Source organism: Chaetomium globosum, genomic scaffold (assembly GCF_000143365.1).
Source record: "Chaetomium globosum CBS 148.51 scaffold_5 genomic scaffold, whole genome shotgun sequence".
Classification (NCBI taxonomy): Eukaryota; Fungi; Ascomycota; class Sordariomycetes; order Sordariales; family Chaetomiaceae; genus Chaetomium; species Chaetomium globosum.
In genome coordinates, this window is record NT_165980.1 from 1,262,201 (window position 1) to 1,274,346 (window position 12,146).

The 12,146-nt window shown below is 57.4% G+C and overlaps 6 protein-coding genes across 6 annotated transcripts in view; 2 read left to right on the top strand and 4 right to left on the bottom strand.

The window, feature by feature from the left end:
* The window catches only part of CHGG_07232 (uncharacterized protein), a gene marked incomplete at both ends in the record, with an annotated part of 2,973 nt that extends 2,825 nt beyond the window's left edge, over window positions 1-148 (top strand). Inside the window, one exon of the mRNA XM_001224887.1 lies at window positions 138-148. Coding sequence (XP_001224888.1) covers window positions 138-148 — 11 coding nt within the window. The remainder of the gene's footprint in view (window positions 1-137) is intronic.
* Window positions 149-387: 239 nt separating this feature from the next.
* Window positions 388-1,889, bottom strand: CHGG_07233 (uncharacterized protein; the record flags this gene model as incomplete). Its single annotated transcript, XM_001224888.1, has 2 exons — window positions 388-1,767; window positions 1,839-1,889. 2 exons carry the CDS (start codon window positions 1,887-1,889, stop codon window positions 388-390), a joined length of 1,431 nt encoding a protein of 476 aa, XP_001224889.1.
* A 614-nt stretch (window positions 1,890-2,503) lies between these two features.
* Window positions 2,504-4,443, bottom strand: CHGG_07234 (uncharacterized protein; the record flags this gene model as incomplete). The annotated part of the gene is made up of 2 exons (XM_001224889.1): window positions 2,504-3,003; window positions 3,066-4,443. 2 exons carry the CDS (start codon window positions 4,441-4,443, stop codon window positions 2,504-2,506), a joined length of 1,878 nt encoding a protein of 625 aa, XP_001224890.1.
* Window positions 4,444-5,359: 916 nt separating this feature from the next.
* CHGG_07235 (uncharacterized protein) lies at window positions 5,360-6,797 on the bottom strand (the record flags this gene model as incomplete). Its single annotated transcript, XM_001224890.1, has 2 exons — window positions 5,360-6,654; window positions 6,716-6,797. The coding sequence occupies 2 exons, from the start codon at window positions 6,795-6,797 to the stop codon at window positions 5,360-5,362; spliced, it is 1,377 nt and encodes a 458-aa protein (XP_001224891.1).
* Window positions 6,798-8,167: 1,370 nt separating this feature from the next.
* Window positions 8,168-9,571, bottom strand: CHGG_07236 (uncharacterized protein; the record flags this gene model as incomplete). Its single annotated transcript, XM_001224891.1, has 4 exons — window positions 8,168-8,313; window positions 8,367-9,152; window positions 9,210-9,316; window positions 9,450-9,571. The coding sequence occupies 4 exons, from the start codon at window positions 9,569-9,571 to the stop codon at window positions 8,168-8,170; spliced, it is 1,161 nt and encodes a 386-aa protein (XP_001224892.1).
* A 1,131-nt stretch (window positions 9,572-10,702) lies between these two features.
* The window catches only part of CHGG_07237 (uncharacterized protein), a gene marked incomplete at both ends in the record, with an annotated part of 2,142 nt that continues 698 nt past the window's right edge, over window positions 10,703-12,146 (top strand). The window contains 2 exons of the mRNA XM_001224892.1: window positions 10,703-10,892; window positions 11,044-12,059. Of these exons, the coding sequence (XP_001224893.1) occupies window positions 10,703-10,892; window positions 11,044-12,059 (1,206 nt within the window). The remainder of the gene's footprint in view (window positions 10,893-11,043; window positions 12,060-12,146) is intronic.

Here is a 12,146-nt window from a genome sequence, read left to right on the forward strand (position 1 = left end):
TTCGTTGACCGGAGGCGGTGCTGCCGCGGGGTACAGATAATGTGGTGGTGCCGGTGGTGTGTGGGGGTGTGTCAAGAAGTTTGGGGGTGTAGGGAGGGATGGGATGGGATGGGATGGGATGGGATGGGATGGGATAGGAATAGATTAAACAAAAATAGGATACGGCTGTAATGTTATGATGAGGGGGATGGAACACTTTACGCCCAACGTTTTGTTTCATTGGTCCACAGAAGACATCGTTGATCAAATGAACTATGCTGTATCGACCCATTACAAAATCAAGGCACGGACATGGGCAAAACACCAGACGAACACATCGTACAACTCTATTTTTATATTGCACACGCCGTACAGGTCGGTCTATCCTACACCTTCTAAGGAGCCGCTCTAGTACACCCATTTCGCCACCGCCCTGGACCCGCCCGTGGTTTTGCGGGCCAGGATCTCCTCGACGACCTCCTTGACGCCCTGCTTCTGGCTCCTCTCCCTCAGGAAGGCGTCGACGATTTGGGGGCGCGACATGGTACCCAGGCTGACCTTCTTCTCGACCTGTGCTTCGGTGGGCACGCCGAACTGGGCGTACGGGTAGTCTTCGTAGTTGGCCTCCGTCAGCAGCTCCAGCTTGGGTTCTTTGCGCGACATGAGGAAGTAGTCTTCGGTCAGCTTGGGGCTCTGCTCCGGGGAGATCTCGGTGAGCGACGCCGGCTTCCAGGTCGCGGGCCGCTTGTCGACGAGCAGCGCAGTGACACCCTCGGTGAAGTCGTGCGAGGCCATGAACTTGGACGCGATCGAGTGCTCGCGGATGAAGGTGTCCCGGATGGACCACTTGACACCGATACGCATCTGCCGCAGCGCCACGTGCACGGCCGTGGGTGAGCGCGCGTGCAGCGTGGTGATGGTCTCCTCGGCCCATTGGCGCGTCGCGCCGGTCTCCCGCTTCAGGGAGCTCAGGATCTGGTCGACACTGTTGTGGCAGAAGCACCGATCGATGGCGCGGCGCAGCTCGCCGCCGAGAAGAATGGGCTCGTCGTGCGGCAGGCCCGTGACGAACTCCTCAATGGTGGCGTTAATGGTGGCTAGACGGGTCTCCATATCTTCCTCGTCATTGAAGCGCAGCTCGGCGAGGCGGGACTCGAGCCGCGGAAGAGAGGTCGAGTGCAGATAGTGGGTAGCAACGCCAGAGTAGAAGACGTTGGCGCCCGTGAGGCGCGAGCTGGTCAGGGCGAGGTAGGTGCCGACGGAGCCGGGCATCCTGGGGAGGAAGAAGGAGCCGCCGACGTCGGGGAAGAAGCCGATGTTCGTCTCGGGCATGGCGAAGACGGTGCGCTCGGTCGCGATGCGGAAGGGGGCGTGGATGCTGAGCCCGACGCCGCCGCCCATGGTGATGCCATCCATGAAGGCGACATAGGGCTTGTTGTAGGTGGCGATCAGGTGGTCCAGCTGGTATTCCTGTGCGAAGTACTCCTTGGATTTCGCCTGGCCCTCGGGCCCGGACTGGTTCCACTCGGCCAGCTGGGCGACGTCGCCGCCGGCACAGAAAGCCTTCTCTCCAGCGCCCTTCATCACGATAACGTTGGCCATGTCCGACTTGGCCCATTCCAGCATGCGCGGGGCGATCTTGCGGATCATGGACCCGTTGAGAGCGTTGTACTTCTTTGGCCTGTTGAGCTCGACGGACCGGAGGCCGTAGAGACTGTTGAAGAGGACATCCTCGGGCTCGTCGTCGTCGCGGGGTTTGAAAAGATCGTAGGCTTGTTGTGTCGACATCTGGAGTAGCAAGCGGTCAGTGGTGAGACGTCCAGATGGGTGATCGGGGGTGGTGGTGCTCAAGGGCATACCAGCCGTTGTGACTGCGGCTGTTGCGACAGCAGCTTGGCTCTGAGAGGCATGGCAAACAGGGTGCTTGTGCGTGTGGAAGGTCGGATGCAGGCCCGGGAGATGGTTGCTGCTATTGTTGTTGCTGGTGCTGCCGGCACCGCTCGGCTGGCAATCGTGTGGGCGAACATTTAATATGACTTGTCCCAGTGTCTGGTGGTGATATATTTCCCCCCCTCGGACAGTGGACCATTGACCTTGAATTCGCACCGAGGCCCAAGACACTTGCTGCCGCCGCCGTCTTTTCCAAAGTCGGCTGCGATTGGCGATTGCAGCTTTTACTGGACCGAAGGTGACCGCGGGCCCGGAGCAGGGGTCCCTGACTGCCAGTGGCAGCTGTGAGTAGCAGCTGTAGCCGGCCGTGAGAGAGGGACAGAACAAACCCACAGCCAATCGGCATTCTCAATTGGCAGGGGCTCGAACAGCACCTCTCTTTCCTCACACAACGAGCAGCGAGCAATCCATGGTTTCAAGGCCAAGTTTAATCTGCCCGAAACGAGTATTTGAGATGACGGTAAAACATATCCGGGTGTCCATATCTCATACTTTTCACCAACAACTACAAGCTTGCGGCTTGCGATGATAACTCACTACCACACCACCCCCCTCCCCCCACCCACTCTGCCCCTCACAGCTTCTCCCACCCTTCATCCACCTTCTTAATCCCCGCCAGACCCAGAAAGAAACTGGCAAGTCCCCATGCACCCGGGTCGGGTACCTGCTCATAACCAGACCCGCCGATGTACACGGTCCGGCCTAGACTAGGCTTCATACCCTTGGTGCCGTCGGCCGCGTTCTGAGCTGCCTCGGCTGACTTCCTGATGTCGCCCGTCTGTTCAAGAACGTCGACGAAGGGGTACAGAGCATCCACTAGGGTGCGGTCTCCCGGCCGAGCTGGCGTGTACTTGGAGAGGGCCTCGCAGCTCTGCCTGAGCGCCACCGCCCAGACCTGGGGAGATGCCGGACCTTCGCCCTGGGATCTCAACGAGGCCAGGAGGGCGTTAAGGAAAATGGCATATAGAGCCCCTGAAGTACCGTCCATCTCCCTTTCCACGATGGGTACAATGCTGGCCAAGTCCACCACAGCGTCTCCCGACAGCGGATGTGACTGTAAATGACTTAGAATGGCTGCATCTGTTGTTAGCAATGGCCACTAACAGAGGAAAGGGGGTGGGTGTCTTCTCACTTACCTTCGGCACCCCTCTTCAACCCAATCCCGCAGTCGCCATCCCCCACCACAGTGTCGTAGCGTGTGACTTCTGGCTCAACCGCCACGACCGCCTCCAATGCCCGACGGAGCGCCTGTTGTGCGGATGCGCCGTCCATCTCCAGGCCACTAGGCTTGATGTCACCTCCCCCTGACTTGTCCTGTTCCCGAGTCGCCGTGTTCTTCTCCTCCCACGTCCGTTTCGAGATGGGGGACGACCAGCCCGTGGCCTCACACGGGTAGTCGAGCAGCTCAATCATGCTGGGCCCGCCAATGTCGGTGTTGACCACGTTCAGCAACGTGATGCTAAAACCCAGCCCGTTGAGGCTGGTCATGAAGGTCCCGCTGAGGATGCGCACCGGCCGGATATTGTAACTCTTCTCGAGCTGCGCCACCACTTCACTCACAATGCCGCCCATCTCCAGCACGCTGACGCCTCCCAGGTTATTCACCAACAGCACCACCTCGTTCGAGTTGACGTTCACAAACGCCCTATCCTCGTCGCTCTGGTCCAGCATCTGCGCCAGCATCTTCCGCACCAGCTCCGGCAGCGCAACCATCTCCTTACTCGAGCCCGGCTCGTTGTGAATCCCCATCCCAATCTCCACCTCCCCATCCCCCAGATACTCAGCCGAGCCGGCATCAGGCTTCGCCCTCCCCGGCACATGGACATGCTCCAGACTCGCCCCAACACTGACCAAATTCCCCGCCACCAGCCGCGCCACCTTGACAACCTCCTCCAACGCCCTGCCCTGCGCAGCCAACGCCCCACTGATCTTATGCACCAGCACCGTGCCGGCAATCCCCCTCCGCCCAACCTTCCCGGCCTTCGCCCTCCCCACCCCAACATCATCCCCCACAACCACCATCTCGACCCGCACCCCCGCCGCCCTCGCCTTCTCCACGCCCACCCCAAAATTGAGCACGTCGCCCGTGTAGTTCATGACCGTGACCAGCACCCCGCCCCCCTCCTCTCTCCCGGAAGAGGAGGAGGAGGAAGAAGAATTCCCTTCCCCCACCCGGCCCATATTTGCCGCACGCACCTTGTGTGTGGCGCGGCTCGCAAAGATGGTGCCCGCGACGGCGGCGCTGAGCAGGCCCGGGCCGACCATCCCCGCGAAGGACGGCTCGTGGCCGGAGCCGCCGCCCGAGATGATGTGGACGCGCTGTTGATGCTGCTGCTGCTGCTGCTGTTGGTGCTGGTGTGGGTGGGGTGGTGGTGGTAGTGTTCCGTACCCTGGTCGGCGGTACACGATTTTGTTGGCGGCGTCGAGGGCGAGGCCCGGGTTGGTGAGGGTGAGGGAGTGCAGGGAGGAGGCGACGAGGTCGGTGGGGGAGGGGAGGAAGTGTTTGCTGGACATGGTGGTGGTTGGTCTTGGTGTTGGGGAGAGGGAAGGGTATAAGTAAGTGAGAGGTCAGGAAGGGGGTTGGGTTAGGTGAGGTGTGGTTCTTGGATCAATGGAATGAAGAAGCGCTCAGACGTGGTTGGCCTTGACTCTGATAATAGTGACTGAAAGTGAGAAGGCCCGTTGTCGATGTATAAAGAAGCGTTACTCTATTCGAGACCTTGCTGGGCGTGTTTAAACGGCACCTGATACCATGAACCGAGCGCTCGGAATACACTAGAATTTAAGTATTTCTCGAGAACTAAACCCGAACAGACAAGCGGACTCAAAACGGTTATGACGGATCAATAGCGCCTCTCGGCAACCACGTTCTCGGGAGAGCTTGCCCGATGTTGAACGGCACTGATACTGATATCGCAGGAAGGTGGGGGTGAGTGCGGGGCGGGTCATGACCCGACTGCTGCAACTTGATTTCCCGTCGTACCAAGCCCAAGTGACCTCACTTTTGACTCCCGATCGTCGCCATGGGGACTGAGCAAGCCAGGCAGGTTTCTGTCCGAGGACTGCTTTCGGGTCTAAGATTAACCGCTGCGGTGGTTGAAAAGAACAAGGGAAGGAATAAAAGGCGGGATAACTGTAATGTCTGAGGAACAGGAAGTCGGCTTTAACCAAATCATAGGGCAGAGAATATGCCTTATTTGTTCTTAATTGTTAGCAACATGGTGTCTTCCATGTGCTCTTAATGATTTCCGTTTGTCCATATCTCATCATCACTTATCCAAATCCAAACCAGCTCTCAAAGCCGCAGATGTGATGGATCCAGCATTCAAACCACAAATACCCAAACGCCAAATAATGCCAAATCCCAAAACGCCTGGGTCATGATCCCATACCACCCAATCCTTCACCCTCCAAAAACCAGCCACCCGGGCTATATCATCACGAACGCAGACCCGGCCACCACCCCCAGCGCCAACGCGGACGTCACAAACCCCGCCGCGACCCGATCCCCCAACGTGATCTCCTTATACCCCAACGGCTCCTCATGCTCCATCGCATTCGGATTCCCCTTCGACGTCCCGCCCGTATCTGCCGTCACGGGCGCCGCCACCCGACCCACCAGCGTGTACATGACCGCCGACAGCGCATTCATCTGCTCGCCCACCCCAACGGACCCATCAAAACGACCCGGCGTGGTCCAGCTAAACCCGCAGGCGGTGCCGGAGTGGCCCTTGAAGGCCGGGGCGGGGGTGTCGCCGATGCAGACGGCGGCGGCGGCGCGGGCGTCGTTCTCCAGCAGCGGGTGGATGGCGTCGAAGGTGTAGGGCGCCATCTGCGTGGTGCCGGCCAGCCACCGCGTCAGGTAGCCCTTGAAACTGCGCTGGTCGTTGTTGCAGAACCCGCTGGGTTCGCACAGCTGCTCGAAGACGACGCCGTCGTCGTTGAAGAAGGTGGCGCGCGCGGATTGCAGCAGGCCGTCCACGCGGGTCTGCCAGATCGACGAGGCGTTGGTGTGGTTGTACATGACCGCCGCGCCGTGCAGGAAGATGCCCGCGTTGTAGGTCCAGCGGTTCGGGTCCATGCTCTCGCAGGTTTTGGTGTCGATGTTGACGTGCACGCCGTCGCGCACCGTGTGGTCTTCTGTGATCAGCCCGACTTTTTCCTCCCATGCGAAGATCTTGTCGGCCCATTCCGCGTACGTCTCGTTACCTGTGTAGCGTGCTAGTCGTGCCGCGATGTTGAAGAAGCAGCCGTTGGATATGGAGTTCTTGTAGTTGAAGCCGTTGTTGAAGGTGAAGATCTGCCACCGGAGTCCGCCGCCGCAGGCCTCCTCGTCCCAGCGGGATGCAAACTGATTGAAAAGGGACTGGGCGAGCGCGAGCCATTGTGGTTGGTCCGGTGGCGGGTCGGGGAGCTTGTTCTCGGCCGCCGACATGGCCGCCATCCCCCAGAACCCCTGGTCGTCGTTGCCGAGTGTGCGTGTCTGGTTCCGGGGCTTGAAGTCGCCGTTCTCGGTCCCTTGGTGGAGGAGGGCCTGGGCGGTGATGGCATTGTACGAGTCGTCTCCGGTTAATGCCCAGTAGTCGATCAGGGTCCCGAACATGGCACCCGCTTCCCACCAGAAATACGGATCGGGCAGGTTGCCTGGTGTATCTCCTGTGTTGTTCCCGGTGTAGTACTTGACTAACCCGAATGCTATTGTGCTGGCGGCGGCTTTGACGGAGGCTAGACATCATGTTAGCTTCTGGGGTTGTTGAAGTTCCCGACAAGGCTGCTACTGCCTTACCTTCATCTTCAAGGACCAGCTCTATCGCTTTTCCTGATCCCACCAGTAGGCCCAGAGAGGCCACAAGCCCAGAAATCCTCATGATTCTAGTGTATCCGTATTTACAACGAGTGACGGAAATGATGTCCAGCCTAGAGCGTAGGGGAGCCAGGCTTGTCCATGGAGCTAACGAAGAACGGCTGACGTCTAACAATAAGACGACAATAAGAGACCGTATTCAAACGAAACCACAATCCCGGGTGGTATGGTCAGATTGTTTTTAATGAAAGAAAGGGCACAGCCTCGATAAAAACAGCGACCAAAGCGCGTTACGAATTGAAGGGCAAGGAAAAGAAAATGAAAAGAAAGTCTAGCAACTGGTTGCCATAGACTGTGATCCAACAATCGGATCCAAAAGGAAGGTAAGGTTGAAGTGAAAACAGGAAAGAAGGTGAGAGGAAGAAGATCTGGACCAAGTGACATGGGAAACTTTCCTAGTCCAGGTAGGGACGCGCACGTCCAAGGAAACGTCCCATCACAGCCCCAAGCCAAGGACTACCTTGAATCTCCCTGGTGTCTTGGTTCCCGGAACTTCCTGGTACCGTAGTGTGGGCGCTCCGGGAGACAAGAGAGGCTGAAACACTTGCAGTTCGAGATGGAGGTGGAACCCCTGGGGACACGAATCACTGCCGACGGGCGGCAGGACGGGTATCATGTTTCTACTGGCTGATGACCTGGGCATTCTGGAAAAATAGTGAAGAAACTTCAGATATACGGGACTTGAATAAGGACCTTCCGTGCACTGAAGCGAAGATCCCTGCTATTCTTGTTGCTGTGGTACGTGTCGTGAGCCAAGCCGGTGGTGGTGTTGATGGAGAGGGAAGTCTGAGACATCCCCCACCCTGAGGGTACCCCTGAACTGCCGTTGGCGCCAAGAGATCTGGACCACTGCTTGGGTTCACCACTGTTCGGAAAGAAATGTAGGAAATAGAAAAGAAATTCAGGTACGAAGCAACAAATAAAAAGGGAGAGGAGGAAATAAAAATAGCGCAAAAATCAAGAGAAATAAGAAAGGAATACTAAAAACGAGTGAGAATCCCCGAGAAAAAAAGACAATAAAGTCTTGACAACCACACCCTAATTCTTAAGCGCCCTTGGCCGTCTAGCTAGGCGGCTCGCTTCACCCAAGGAGCCCATGACACATAGTTTGTTGACAACCTGGAGCTCCCTAAACACGCTGGGAACATCACCTCGAGACTTGGCTGGCGCCTCATACCAGAAGGTATGGGCCAAACGAATCGAACCTGACTCTTCGAGAATCCGAGCTAATTTTCATTCTAAGAGCTCTTGCCTATGCGGCAAAAACAAAGCCATTTTTGTCTATCCATCATTCATAACAAATTCCTGTGTCCAAATCATGAGAGTTTAGGGGGTATCGCAGACCTGATTGTGAAGAGACCTAGCAGTTCCAGCTCAGTGCTTGCAGCCGTGGGCGCAGGCGCCCTTGTGCTTCTTCTGCGGCCTGTCGGCGCCCTTGTCCTCTTCGTCATCCTCGTCCTCATCCTCGTCGTCCGTCTCGAAGTCGAGCTCGCTCAGATTATCTTGCTCCTGGGCTTGGACTGCCACGGGTTAGTGAACCATTCGGTCGAGGGGCCAATGGCGGTAAACTCACTGAAGTACTTGAGAGCGCCGGGCCACAGGTCGTCGGCAATGGCCATAGCAACGGCATCACCCATGGGGAAGATGTCCAAGTCATCCTCGTCATCCTCATCATCATCATCATCGTCGGCCATCTCCTCATCCTCGTCCTTCTTGGGCACCTCCTCACCCGCCTTCCTCTTCCTAGGCCGCTCCTCCTTCTCCTCCTCAATCGCCTCCTTGCTCTCGTCGGCAGAGACGTACTCGCCAATGTAGCCGAACCACGCGAAGAAGCTGACACCGCCCATGCCGGTCTTGTCGATCTTCTCCTTGAGCGCCTTCTGCTTCTCAGTCAGGACGACCTTCTCAGGCTTGCCGGCCTTCTTCTCCTGCTTGGGCTTGGCCAACTGCTCGTCATAAACGGCCTTGACCAGGCTGAGGAGGCCGTCGGTCAGGTCCTTGCCCTTCTTCCACTTGATATCGACGGGCTCGCTGACGAGGCCGACGAAGCCGTCCTTACTCTGACGCCACCAGAACTTCTTCTCCAGCACGGTGTCCTCGAAGTGCTCGTTCTCGGCGAACTCAAAGCGGATGGCGACGCTGCGCGGGTCGCCCTTCTTCTCGTCGGCGTCAAGCTCGAAGCGGCTCACCGAGAGGTTCTTGAGCGAGGTCAGGAGGAGGGCCGAGTCAGACGGCTGAATGTACTCGTCGATGTCCATGGGCGCCTGCTCGAGGACGAGCGCCCAGAAGTTGGGGATCTTGGCGAGCAGCTCAGCGCGGCGGACATAGAGCGGCTTGGAGAGGGTGTACTGCTGGCGGACTTGCGAGATGGCATTAGTGCGCTGTTGTCAATGTTGCGAAATGGCCATTAACTCACTGATCTCGGTCTCGACGTCATCGAACTCTTGCTCGAGGTCCGAAAGCTCCTCGTAGCTAACGGGGGTTTCTTCGAGAGTGGCGGCCCATTTTTGCTGCTGTTTTTGGCTGCTATGGGTCTATCTTAAGGTGGAAAGGGAATGGAGAGAGCTCTGGGACCAGAATGATGGCGATAGCTGAGTGAAATAAGGTGGGATGGCAGAAAAATTCTTCTAGTTGCCCACTGTTTGTAGCGACTAACACGGCGCAGGTCCCGCACTGTTGCGAAATTGTGCAGGCCTTGGCATTCACAAATTGTTCAGTCGGCGGGGTTGGATTAACAGCGGGGCCCTGCCAAGGCGTGGGGTCCAGGGCCGTTTGCATTTTCTGGGGGCCATGAACGGCACCTGAGGTTTGCCGAATTCCGGGCCGAGAACACCCCGGCCTGAATTGATCTAGAACCATTGAATCACAGCTTCTTTCCAATGTCAGGTCTGTTGTGTACCAGTAGAAACTGCCCGATCTGGATCTTGATTCTCGTTCCTCAACGGTTCTCTTGGCGGCGGTGCAGAATTCAGATACCCCGGGATTCAGGTGGATAAAAATCAACCGCTCCAACTCATTTAATTAACTACGAAGTCTTACCTAGTTAGTTACTTATTATTCGTACAACATAAAAATAATTGCTGGGGCGCCAAAACCTTTCCGGCGAAGGTGAGGAAGCTACGCAATTATCGTTCAACTCCTTCATCGTAGCCTTGACCATTCGCCTCCTCGGTCCCATTTTGTCGAAACTCTCCGACCAAGCCTCATATATCCCAATCCGTGACCGACTGTACAATATTTGCCAGCGCAATACTGCAAGGCCCGTCCGTTATCGGGTTTCCGAGACAAGTCCGTCCACGAGGAATCCCCGGTAACCCTGACCGGTCTTCACCGAGTCCACCACCGCCAAACCGCCGCCCATGCCTTATCTCCTTCCACAACGATGCATCGGTGCATTACCGACCCATGACGAAGAAGCCCGAAGTCGGTGCTGATGCCCCTACAGGGAATTTTCACCGCGGCTGCCAACGGCTCCTAAATCCTGGTCCTGTCGGGGCGATCCGCAATTGACTTTCTGTTAGCTAAGAGATCTGGGAATCCGGTGCGCGCGTGACTACCGCCTCTCCAGTAGTTTATTTTCGTCCCGTCATCGGTCTGCAAGGGGTTTGCCATGTTGGATTTGTTTATCTTTTATCTTTGGAAACCTTAAAAGTTGGCATTCCACGCGATCAGAATTTCAAGTCAAGGAATCCCTGGACATAATTCAGATCGAACACCACGATCACTGTGTGGAAGTTGACAAAGAATCTTATGACCTTGTGGCCTACCTTGACATTTTTCAACTATCTCTCAGATAAAACCGGCAGGGGAATTTAAGCTCAGGCAGTCGACAAGTCCGCGATCACTTCAACAATTCTACATCACAGAAACGCTCAACTTTCCACCAAAACCCTCCATCCTCCACCCAATATGGGTGGAACGCTGCTCATGGAGGGGACGAACCCCGATTCTCGCTACCCAGAGTCCCGGGTGCTCATCATCATGACCGGCGGGACGATCTGTATGCAGCCTTCAGCGGACGGTCTGGTTCCCATGACCGGCTTCCTCGAGAATGCCATGGCTCCTCGGCCGTCATTCAACGACAATTCTTCACCTTCAGGTAAGCTCAAAAGATCACGCAAGGGATGCAGCCGTGGTATGGTGTGTGTTTCCAGAATTAGCGACTGCTAAGAGCGGAGAGCTGGTATTCAATACGAACTATGAAAACGGGCGGTTGCCCTCTCGGACTACCAGATACTGACAACGTCTAGTCAAGATTCACGCCTACAAGAATGGCGTCAAGCTGACCCTCGACAGCCTGCGCACCCCCCCGAGCGCATACTCGCGGCACATCCGCTACGGCATCCTCGAGTTCCAGCCGTTGCTCGACTCGAGCTCCATCTCGTCCACGGGCTGGACCGAGATCGCCATGACCATCAAGGAGAACTACCACATCTTCGACGGCTTCGTCGTGCTGCACGGCACCGACTCGCTCGCCTACACGGCGTCGGCCCTCTCCTTCATGATGGCCGACCTCGGCAAGCCCGTCATCCTGACGGGCTCGCAGGCATCTATCTTCGCCCTGCAGTCCGACGCCGTCGACAACCTGCTGGGCTCGCTCATCATCGCTGGTACCTTCGTCATCCCCGAGGTCTGCCTCTTCTTCCACCACACGCTCTTCCGCGGCAACCGCACGACCAAGGTGTCGGCGTCGTCGTTCGAGGCCTTCGATAGCCCCAACTGCTCACCGCTGGCCAAGGTGACGTCGCTGGGGGTGGACGTGAACTGGGCGCTGGTGCGGCGGCCGACCAGCATCGCCAGCTTCCGCGTGACCAAGTACCTGGACACGGCGCACGTGGCCTGCCTGCGCATCTTCCCCGGCATCAAGCCCGAGATGGTGGACTCCGTGCTTAGGGCGCCGAACCTCCGCGGGCTGATCCTTGAGACGTTCGGCATGGGCAACGCCCCCGGCGGCGTGGACGGGAGCCTCACCAAGGTGATTCGTGACGCCGTCGAGCGTGGCATCGTCATCGTCAACGTCAGCCAGTGCACCAACGGGTTTGTATCCCCACTCTACGCCCCCGCCACCGCGCTCGGTCGCGCCGGCGTCGTTTTTGGCCACGACCTGACCACCGAGGCGGCACTAACCAAGCTTTCTTACCTGCTCGCCCTGCCCGAATGGAAATACAGCGAGGTGACGGCCAAGATGGCGCAGTCGATGCGCGGGGAGATGACCGAGATGGCGCTGACGTCCTTCTCGCACCCCGCGGGGAGCATCGATTCTGTCGTCGACAGACTCATCTCGGGCCGGTATGATCCCTTCTCTTCTTTGTCCACCTGTTTGCCTCCTCCCCTCGGCCTCCGCTGTGACAAA